Here is a 12,078-nt window from a genome sequence, read left to right as displayed (position 1 = left end):
CCAAGTAGTGATTTTCAGAAGATCTATACTTAAGTACAGAAGCTAATCTTATAAACTAAAGTGCCTTCTGGTTGGGTTTGGGGTTTTTTTTACATTTGTAGGCTGCAGGCACATGAAACATATTATACTTCCTAATTTATTAACTTTCACTCCAAAAGAACTGATGTATAGACATGAATAGCAATATTTTTGTGGTTATGCCCTCCCATCATATCTCACAGGGCCTGTAAGCTCTAAGCTGTTTTACCAAATATTTTTAAAATATACAATTTCATAAAGTTTGGCCATTTGTGTATGTGGGGAAGAGTATATTGAAGCATAAATTACTAGACTCCCAAAAGTCTTAGTATTATTCCAAATAGAAAAGGTTTAATATTTGCAAATTCTTCTAACAGTCATACCTCTTGAAAGAGACAGGTTAAGTTGTTAAAAAGCTCCCTAATAAGTTTAAACTACTCCATACTAATCAGTCTGAGCCTCACCTAAAACAGATATGAGTCCTAGCTTTGATCAAAAGAGTCAGAAGTATTTTGCACATTTTAATATAAGGTTTTACAGAAGACAAGTATACACTTAGATATACTTATGTTTTATCTACTAAAGCTAAAAGGTTGGGCTAAGTTTTAGCCTACTACTACTAGACTACTTAAATGCAGTTTTTTAATCATGTAAGAATTATTTCTAAACTAACTGTATATATCTATGGCATGCAGATAATGTGCTTGGAAAAAAAATTACACATGTACCTATTTTCTGGAGCTTTTAGAAAACATTTTAGTCACCCCCATTACAATATAGATAAAATCAGTGTACGTTTAAATATCACTCATCTCTCAATACTGACTGTTACTACCCAATTTTAACACAAGAAATTCTACTAGCTCCATCTGAAACACATGATCATGATGGAATGGCATGATTCAGGGTGAGGGTCTTATAAAACAGCCATGATTTAATGTGAGTCTACTGGCCAAACTCACACAGATTGCTTTCTGAAGGAAAAAAAAAAAAAAAGATAGCCAAAGGAGAACTTCAATCCAAGCAGCCTTCCATATATAGACAACAATTTAGGACTGAATTACTGTAACACTTCTACTACAGTACCATAAAACCATATTAGCATAATTAATACTCTTGCTATTTTCTATAGCCTATGAAGTCCTAGAGGCCTAGAAATCACATGCTGATAAGGAATAACAGCTGCAAGCAGGGTAAGCGCAGTTGCCTATAAAGTTTCTGCAAGTCCTTCAGTTAACCAAGCCAGATTTCAATTCGAGAACCACAATGTCACACATACAAAACGAAGTAATTTTAACCCAAACAGTTATATCTACCATAAAAATGTCTTTAACAAGACCTAGGTTTTAGACGTTATGTACTGTAACAGATATATCTGCCATCATAAACAATATTGAAAATAGTGTTCAAACTGCACATCATAAAAATGGTAAAATATTTCCTACCACGAGAAGGTGAAATGTACTTCCAAAAATATCAGTTTAAGCCTTTAAAATTAGAAGATGCTTCAGTGGGTATTTCCAAGGTCTCTATCAGAAACTAAAGGACTTATTTCATAGACATTCAGATTTCAAGTGCTTAAAACAAAAATTAAAATAATTTACCTGAAATTCTGGTATGGTAGACTTTCTGACACTTTTCCTCTTCTTTGTGATTGCTTTTTTAGATAACGATTTTTTTCCTTGTAAGATTAAAAGAGAAAAGCTTCATAATGCTGTTCATTGTACTTTATTAATAAAATCAAATTACATACAGACTTGTAAGTTAAACTACAACTAAGAGATGGTTTTCAGTAAGTCATGTAAACATGATGAATCAGAACTAGACTCAGCAGAAGCAAGCCTCAAACAAGTATCTGTGTACTGCAGTCTTTTGTGTGGAGTAGAAGGAAAAAAAAGGAGAAGTCTACTACAGTTTCAATAATACAGCACCTAAAAATCTAAGTCATAAAAGTAACATTGGCACCACTCTTCTGAAAGAAGTGAAACCCAGAACTTAAGACACAAACATAAGAAATATAGCATCTTACCTGCAGGATTTGTTTCTCTAACACTCTAAAGAATCACACATTAGGACCTGGGATATCTGTATCTAATAGTAAAAAGATACCCTGAAAACACAAGCAGTATCTAGAAATCCCTGATTGAACATATTGAATTTACCAAGGAAATTAGACTGATTTGTTTTTTCTGCCTGTGGCAATACCTAACATTTTTAGGAGGAGATAAATAACTTCCTATAATATACTTCACAAGCAGCTGCACTATAAACAAATGGATATAACAAAAAATCTCTGTGAAGGTAAGGAAGTGCTTTACTGCTTACAGTGTAAGAGTTTACAAATCATATACATTTCTCAAATCAAATTTATTATGTCACCAAGCAAGACAGCAACGTTTCTTATATGGTTACTTCTACGTTCATATGGTAAATTCAAACAAGATCATCTTTAACTTGTTCACTCAGGCCAAAACCATCATTCTATCATTATCACTTGTTCACATTCAGGAGTCCCAAAGAATAATTTAAAAGCTTAAACAAAAAGAGAAAATAATAATTTAATGTGGAATAATTCCACATTAAATTATTATTTTCTTCTTATTATTGAAAAAAAATATTTAATGTGGAATTTGTTGTCAACGAGCATGATTGCAGGTACTTGGTAATAATACAAGCACAGGCAGATTCAATATCTAAATTAATGAAAATATTGCGCTTAACCTTCTTCCTAACAGATGCTTTAAGTGTGTGCAAATGCATATGTACACATACATACAAATATTCATAGATGCCTGTACATCTATTTTTCCAGTTTATTACACTGTGAGTTTCCTGAACATCTTACCTGACTCTGAAATAAACACACTTATGGGAAAAGGCACAGGGCTTGAATAATCTAGATCTGAAATGCCACATAAAATCAAATTATATTAAAATCAATAAAGCAACCTAGAAATTACCCATACCAAACATATTTAAAAATTTAAAGAGCGCTCAACTACCAAAAAGAAATACTTACATATTTCACATTAGAGAACAAGTGATAAAGCAGAGAACCCAAACATTCGGACAATGGGCAAAAATGTTCACATTTTTGTTATATGCTTTATGAATACAGCTGCATGCTACTACTGAAAACAATGCTGTTCATTGAAAGAACCAAAGTAGACACTTAGAAGCTTTCTTGACAAAATGACTCGAAGTCTGCCAACATGATGGCTCCTTGCTATAGCCTGTTTAAAAATATTATCTGGAAATAAAATGACAAAAAAATAAGGCAGCTAGATTGTCTTGCTTCTTTACAAAAAGGAAAATTGTAATATGTTTAGAATAGAATTTTCATTCTACTTTAATACTTTCAACATATTTTTCAACAAGTATTTACTTGACTATTTTCAGCATTCAATGCTATATGATGTATGATGCAGTGTAATTCAACAAGTAACAGATAAACAGAAATATTCTCTTTTCCCCAATATATCCTTATGAAAAGGAGGTGGAAAAATTTTAGAAAGAGCTATAAATAATTAGAAACCCAAATAAAATAAACATTTCTTTCTTCACATTATTTCTTTCTTGCATCTGAAAAGCATGAAGTAGGAAAGATACAGAGTTACAGACAGACCAAGAATTAAAAGAAACTATTTAAAAGCACAAGAAAATGAGCTTTACTCATTAATTAAAAATAGAGTCTGACCTATCATAAAGCACATCTGTTGGAATATATGTACCAAAAGACCTACAGAATTGCTGGTAACTGCTGTGAGCTAAGCACATATCTGTATAAAGCAACATCACAGTCTTTTTCCCATTTTTTGGACACCAGATGTCCTATGGTGTAGGTGTTTTTTGACATCATTAAAAATGGGGAAAAAAAAAACCTACAGATACTTGTACCATGGGAGGGAATTAATATATACATCAAACTGCTTAAGGCAAATTCATCTTCTACCTCAGTAACATCCTTTTAAAATACAAAATTGATATTAGAAAGAAGTTGTAGAGGTAGTACTGATAATTTCTCCCTCTTAAAAAAGCTTGTACCTGGTTTCCCAAAAATCATTTCTCAGCCTTAAACAGTGGTAACAAAAACCAGATCTTTCACAATCGGCAGTTATCTGTAATTCATATGTATTACATAGGTGAAATACATTTTTAGTAAGTACATAAAAATCCAGTTTTGTAACCCAGAGGTGTGATGGTTCTTTGCATATCCCCTCAGCACCCAGACTTGCAACTGTGTAATAAACTTAAGTATCTTTTCTATGTAATTGGTTACAAACACTCAGCTACTAACCCTGTCTTGGGATAACAAAATCACTAGTGAGAGGCAACTTTTCAAATCACTCCACTGAGGTCTGTTAGAGATCTTTTGTCCTTAATCCTGGATGAAGAAACTATCTCAAAGGCTTATATTAATTCCTGAGCAGATGAAGTAACATTTCTGACAGTAGTTAGATCGCATTTTGAAACATAGTGCACTGTCTTTCAGAGCATACTCAACATACAAATAAAATTACTGACTAAAAGCAATCAATAAGAAAAGCCTTAGAACCTTAGTATAACCTTATTAAACCTTAGTTTAATATTTATAAATTAAGAATCTCATATACATAATCTGCTTATTTCACCTACTCAATTCAACATAGCCTACTTCCTGTCCACACTTAAAAATATTCCACTAATAATTTATTGTGCCATAATCAGTAATTATGTCTCCACACAGCCTTTTCCAGAAGGCTCCATATCTCAGTTTGGTTTCAATTTAGAGTGGAAGAGACTATGAGGCATCTTACACCCAACAGGAGTTCATAGGAAGTCAACATTTTATTAACCAAGAACCCCTTAGCCAGCTCTGCGAAAATTCTTAGACATTAAACTTAAGTTGAGTGGGTCTAGGGGAAATCTGACACCATAGGTTTTCCTTTCAAGCTGAAACAAATGCTACAGACACTGTCAGTGAATAGCAATTAACAAAGTAACATAACTAGGACCTGAACACTAATTATGAGCATCCAAAAACCTCATTAGGGAGATTAGATATAACTAAAACATAAGCCATCTCAAGTTCATCTTGCCATCTAAGGGTGAAGAAGGGGAAACAGATTATCCAGATCTCTTCTATTACTATTTTTGGCATAAGTTCTTGACACTTGCAAGTTACTTCAGCAAGAACAATACAACCTATTTATAACTTCTTCTACATTGGGATCAATGTCATTTGAGAACAGAAACATTTTTACAGATCTAGTAAAACTTTTTATTATGAACTCTGGTATATGAGTTCTTGTGGCTTCTCCTCAAAGAACAAAAGCAAGGTTAATCCATGCTTCAAATTACAACATGACAACACAGCACAATTTTAAATAAAATCTTATTTTAATAATTATTTTTTATAAGACTGCAACTTTTTTCTTGGATATGGAGCAGAGTCTCGTTATCCCAGATGGGGTAACAGATGTTTTTAATATCAAACACTAACTCAGTAGTATTTGTCATGGTAGAATATAGTTAAATTAGTCCTGTCCAACTGCAAGAATTTCTGGGTATTTTCCACTAAATTCTAGCAGCAACTGCAGTGTTCTCAAATTAAACAACAGGCCCTGCTGTCTTTCTGTTAACAAATTTGTAAGACACGCTTTGTGTCATTCAAAGATTTGGCAACTAATGTACATATCCTATTTCCTTTTAATCTCCTACTCTTCTATCTTGCTCCCAACAGCTCTTCTTTTACAAAATATAACATGATACAGTATGGAAAATGAGCATTATTATAGAGTTGAAAGCTTCCATATTGACAGAGCATACTCTTTTATACAGTCAAATGAGCTAAGTCGGTCTGAACAAGTGCATTAATATTGCTAATTTACAGAATAATGTCCAAAACCCTATAAAACCTGAGTGGTTTCTGAAGACAGAGGCACTGAAGCTTAATGCATGGAGTACATTGTTACCCGCTGGAACACCTCACTTAATGTTTTCAACATGATCAACAGGTTATTCCTTTATCTACAGGCTAGACAACATGACAAAGTTTTTACAACACCAGAAAGTCTCCAGATGATTTCTGAAGATTAAACTCCCAAGAAGAGTAAATCAGGCATTATAAAATTGCTGCCAGGCTGTTGAATTAATTTTCTCACATTCAAGCAATACTTGACTTCATACACAAAATGTAATGGTACTCTAAGAAAATAAAACATATAGTAAAATGGACTTCAAGCAGGTTGACAACCATGAATTTTCCAAAGCATGAGTATATGGTACAGAATTTACATCCAAGGTTCTTCTAAAATCATGTGCTGTATTGGTGTTTTCTAGATCAACTGGAATAAAAAGAGATTCAATTTACATTTACTACTACCTCTGCATCAGGCACATCACAGTTATTTCAAGCAGCCTCTGGTCCCTTCTATTTTCTCAACCCTACAGATGTTCTGAATTTCATCCAATCTCTGTTTCAAACATGCAATTGTAGGATCCTCATGCTCTTGCACTGTGCCTTGCACTGAAACTTATCTAACTCCAGTAAGAAAATAACATTTAAAAATTAATGCATAGCATACAGTTGTTTACAAAACTGCTCTGTCTTTCCATTACATTCAGTACAACTTTGTTTATAATTCTGACACAGAACACTGCCACAATAATAATCATCACCTTGTTTCAAAGACATAGATTCAGTAAAGTGGTCACACCTTTTCAGAAATTGTAAGAAAACTGTCACTATAGTAAAGGTCATAACATAGCTGTATTCTCCAATAAGTTCTGCTCACAATATTTCTGTGAAGATTTCAGATGGAAAAACTGCATGGCCAGCCAATATTCACTAGGGGTACCATTGCCACAGCAAGTCAGGAATATGCAAATCATCTCAATAGAAACACAGACTGTGACCCAGTTACGTTTAGCTGCCTAAGAAAACCAATAGCAGGAAAAAGATAATTTTGTTGAAAAGTAATGAAAGGTACTCACTTTTACATTCCTGATGTTCTCTTCTACATACTGTACTTTTAAAGAACATTGTAAAGAGTTACTATGACTAAGATCAGATTTAAATTAGATGTCTTTGGGGACTCAGAACAAGTTTTACTAAATCACTTTTTCTGCTCTACATTGTAAGAGAATCCTTAAACAGAAGATTTAATTTCAGACAATCTTTAAGAAATACTACTTAGCCTTAAACATTAGGAAACATCACAAAACAGCAAGTTATTTGGACACATTGAATCCAATCCTATCCATTTTGGCCTAGCAGCTACAGAACCAAAGGAGGTTTAACAACCATAGGAATGGAAGTGCTTTCGTACAATGCTGTAAAGTTATTGCAAAATTTTCTCCAGCAAGGTCAAATGAAGAAGTAGTCAGAATAAGATGGGAAATGTGTCAACATATCAGGAGATAAAGGACAACATGTCTCCAAACTAGATTCCTTGTTTGCCATTTGGGTTGTTATTCAGTTTGCTTGGTTTTAAGAAGACACATTTGGAGAGCTAAGTCACAAAGGCAAATGTAAAATACATTCATTTCCCTGAATACTACATATATGAACTTCAACTGTAATGCTTGAAACTTCTGTTTAGATGTGGGCAGTGAAATATTTTATAAGGAGGAAGTTGTGATTTAAATAGTAAGACAGTTCTTTGGCTGTTATGTGCAAATATTTAGGATCTAAATATTACTTGTTCTCTTAGCTTTAAATTTTGATTTCTAGCTACCTGCACTGCCATCAGACCCTGGCAAGCTTCTTAACCTTTAGAAGACATGTTTTTGTCACTCAGATTCTTGGTTTTGGCTTTCTGCTTTTCAGATGAAATCCAATATTTATCTGTCAGTCTATGCTGTTATGAAAAGCAGCCTGTCACTTAAAAAAAATATTATGTTGGAAAGAAAATGTTAAAATCTAGCACAGATGGCTTAGCTCAGGACTCAAAAGGATTAAGCTTTTACGTTGCTTGACATGACATCAAAAATACTACAGCTACCTAACAATTTGAACTTACTTAAGGTTTTTGTAACTTTACTGTTTGCAAATACCTTTGAAATTTTCCAGTGAGTTAACCAAAATCTGGGTTGTGTATCACTTACCTGAAACACTTAACCAGATGCTGCCCAATTCTGCAATAAAAATGTCATCAGCATAAATTCTGATGCCGATGCATCCTGATTGTTGGACCCAGGCCCAGTCAAAACAGTACTGTTTGGTGACCTAAGATTGCACAGTTTCACTATGAATGACTTTAGATTCATCATCTCATGTAATTAATCTGTGTTTCTTCATAATTTGGATAAGGTAATATTACCAGAAAATGGAGGAACACTTTCACAGTAAGATACCATAAAATGCCTTCAAGTGACACTCTGATGCCAACCAGTTACATTTATTATCCTGAATATTTTTTGCAACAAATTAACTGTTGTAATTGATTATATTCTCTAAAGATACATTCTACAAATAAATCACAGTTTGATCAACCCATTTTTTATATGCTTGTGTTACTGGGTAGGTAACTTTGACTTTAAAGTTAATATCTGAATTGTGTAATGCAATAAGACTCTCCTTTTCACCAAATAAAATGTAGACTTATCAACTAAGAAAACAACTTAAAAATCTGTATCCTCCTAATTTTTACTTTAAGTAAAAATGCCAACTTACCAGACTTGTGCTTCTTATGTTTTGCTTTCTTTTTAATTAAAAACAACTTGTTCTGTATCTCAGATTTGTAAGATTTGAATGGATGAAGATGAATCTCACACTTTCTTTGCAAGTCATCAAGTTTTCTCTGTAGATTTTCATTTAGAATATCCTTCAACTTCTTTTTTTTCTTTTTCTTCTTTTTTGCCAGCATCTTATTTAGTTTCTTATTATTTTGCAGTAAGGTCTCTAGCTCTGTTTCTTCAGCAGATTCATGATAATTTCTGCCTTGGTTTTCATTATAAGTGCCATTGACATACATTTGGCAAGCTTTCAGTGTGTTCTCCTTGAATGGACTCAGCTCAGATCTTACTCTGGCCATTTCAGTGCAACCTTGTCCATTCTCCACATCTGTTACTTCTTTTGAACTAGGGTGACCACCTAGATCCACAATCTCTCCCGAAGTAATCAAATTCCCAAAGTTCTCTTTGTAACAATCAGTTTTTTTGATGTCACAAACTCCTGAGGCTTTTATTTCACAGTCAACCTTCATTTCCTCTGTAGTGACTCTAAAGCTACCTAAACGTGTTCTTTTCTCTGGACAGATAAAAATGTCCATACTTTTCTCTCCTCCTGTCTTGGAATGACATAGCAGTTCTCTCCCAGCAGAACTGACCTCCCCATTGCTTTTGCTTCTATATTCATGTTTTACTCTTTCCAATTTAATACGTGGCACTTTTTTAACTTTGATGGGAAGAGATGGGAATTCAGGAGCCTGAAAAGGTTTTTGTTTGTAAATTCGAATATCTGCACCACAGAACTGTGGAAAGTGAACATATGCATTTTCCAAGCAGTCATAACCAAGAATTACTTCTCTGCATTCATGGATAGGCTGACCTAGCACCGCATCCTGAACATCCTTTTGTGTTTCATATATGAAGTCACAGAGACCTTTTAGCAGCCATACTTTTTGATAGAATGGTAGCTCATGAAATGGTTTTTCCTCCAAGGGATTAACTTCTCCGAGAACTTTGAAAAACTGGGGACACAATCCAAGTTTTTCTGCAGCACCATTAGGATTGTCGGTCTGCCCCACAACAGTATACCAGTGTTGCACTTTCTTTCTGAGTGCTGCTTCCCAAGTCCTGTAGGAAAATGTAGGCCTGCGATGTAACGTAGGTCTGCGATGAGGAGGACTTAACAAAGAAGTCATTATTTTAGATAAAAAAACATTACACTGAGGCATCAGAAGACAGCGTTCCAATTCATAGAATACAATTTCAGGTAAATTTAAAATCTGTTGTGCCAAGCACAGAAAATGACCAATAGCTGGAATCTCCCACATTGTTTCCATCCTTGTAGGTGCTGCTTGAGCTAAAAGTGATTTTTCCCATTCTTCTATTTCTTTCTGACTAGCTTCTTCTGCTTCTTTTCTTTCTTGATCTCTCTGCCTATTAAAAGAAATTTCATGAAAATTCAGATAGTAGATGAACAAAAAGAAATGAGAGAGAAAAAAAAACAGAACTACAGTATGTCAAACATATTTATCTCAAAGTTAAAAAGAGCACAGTAAAACTGAAGTTTTACTTCAGTTTGTCTTACTATGCAGTGCAGAATACATCAACCAAAATGGGAAATAATTGTCTTTTTTTTCTATCAGCACTAGTTTAAAAAAGGGAAAAAGATAAGAAAAATGCCTGGCATAGATCAAGTTTGAGTTGTTTAGACTTTCAGGTATTAAAAAAAAAGTAATTCCTTCCTCAATCCCTTTAAATCATAATTAAGTATTTCCAACAAACCATCCATATAAAAATCTCTGAAACAAATTCCAGGTAAATCTTGTTTTGAAATGGTTGCCCTGTGGCTCACATCACCTCCCTTGTACCTCCCTTCCTCATCACACAAGTATACATGCCTAATTTCTAAGTGTTTCATTTACACGCACAAGAGCCATTTTCCCTCCCACCCAAAGTTGTATTACTAGTGAGTTTGCAATGGTGGTCAAAAAAGAAATAAGTATCAGGACACACAAAGAATATGATGGGAAATAATACCAAAAATAAAATGTTATTGTTTTAATTGGTTTGCCCTCACCTGAAAAATAATTTATTCAGTTCTGGCCCCCCTATCTAAAAAACAGGATAGAGCAGAAATAACATGCTTTTGGAGAAAGAGGTTATCAGTAACCAGAAGCCTGTAAAAACTTCTGAGTAATCTGGGAGTCCACACAAAACACTCGCAAGAGGAAACATGACAGCAGTATGTAAACCTCATATAATAGGCTGGGAATTTCTATTTGCTTTTATTTGTAAATTCATAATGAAATTTAAGAAATGTTAGAAAAAGAAATGCTTCCATTTCAGATAATCAATTACATGTACCTTACCATCTAAGATACAAGATATTTCAATACATTTCCAAAGCAGAAAACTGGACATCTGCATGAATCATACAAATATCAAAAGTTACCAACAGAAGTAAATTTTCTTTAATGCTGGTGTACTAGTAAACTAACATTTTTGCCTGAAGGCACAACCAGATTCCAAAAGACAGGATTAGGATACAGCTGTACTTACAGAAAAAATTTTTTAGAGCTCATCCTAAGCTTCTTTTAACTTTTTCTCTGAAGTTTCTATCACTGGTGAAAACTATCACCTGCCTCTACAACAAATGTGACCTGCTACTGGAATTTATACATCCTTATTTCCAAACTGTGAACCTCCAATTTTTTTATTCAAAAACAAGCAGCAAGTAAATGCCATGTATCTATTCAAAGCATCAATGTCTTCCAAATTCGGCAAAAGAGTAATGATAAATTAAAATGTTTCTTTTGACAACATGAAGCTGATAGTGGCTTCTAGCTTGAAGGGCATATATTTCAACCATTAACTATTGACTAGCTATCTTAACAATGTAAAAAAGGCAACAAATGTAGTTTTGTTCACATTTTAGTATCAGCAGAGGAAAAACATGTCATGTGTACACAAAGTAACATAAAATACAGTAAGACTATTGAATACTTTATATTCTATAATAAAATTAAATATTCAGTGATTTGTTACTATAATTTGAACAGAAATGTTTTATACCACATATGTGCATTGTTGTTATTTATATATCTAGTAAGTGCAGAAGTACAGGCTCATGTAAAACATAAAAGATAAAAGCAAACAGATCAGTAAATTCTAAAATTCAGTCTCCAAATGCAGCATTAACTTAAGAATATAAAGGATGGAATATAAAGACAAAATCCCACTTTTCAGCACAAACTACTGCTGCCATTCTTGATGAATAAACCACTAAATTCAACAATACTACTTGCATATGTAAAGTGGGTATTATTTTTATTCTGATTTATGTTCTATTTAAATGTGCTAATATTGCATTGATATAATAAATAAAAATAAATGACATAAATAAAAATA

At 33.4% G+C, this 12,078-nt stretch overlaps 1 protein-coding gene across 5 annotated transcripts in view; it reads right to left on the bottom strand.

Annotated features, from left to right (window-relative positions):
• Positions 1–12,078, bottom strand: part of BRD10 (bromodomain containing 10) — a 53,214-nt gene that overhangs the window by 33,786 nt on the left and 7,350 nt on the right. For 2 of the 5 annotated variants that reach the window (XM_068176813.1, XM_068176811.1), the window contains 3 exons: positions 8,675–10,104; positions 2,864–2,920; positions 1,623–1,699 (listed from right to left, as the gene is read on the bottom strand). In XM_068176813.1, coding sequence (XP_068032914.1) covers positions 1,623–1,699; positions 2,864–2,920; positions 8,675–10,104 — 1,564 coding nt within the window. The remainder of the gene's footprint in view (positions 1–1,622; positions 1,700–2,863; positions 2,921–8,674; positions 10,105–12,078) is intronic. The other 3 variants (XM_068176812.1, XM_068176810.1, XM_068176814.1) reach the window with 2 other exon arrangements.

This window comes from Anomalospiza imberbis, chromosome Z (genome assembly GCF_031753505.1).
Source record: "Anomalospiza imberbis isolate Cuckoo-Finch-1a 21T00152 chromosome Z, ASM3175350v1, whole genome shotgun sequence".
Lineage (NCBI taxonomy): Eukaryota > Metazoa > Chordata > Aves > Passeriformes > Viduidae > Anomalospiza > Anomalospiza imberbis.
Note: the sequence above shows the minus strand (reverse complement) of the source record. Positions and strands in the feature narration are given on the sequence as shown.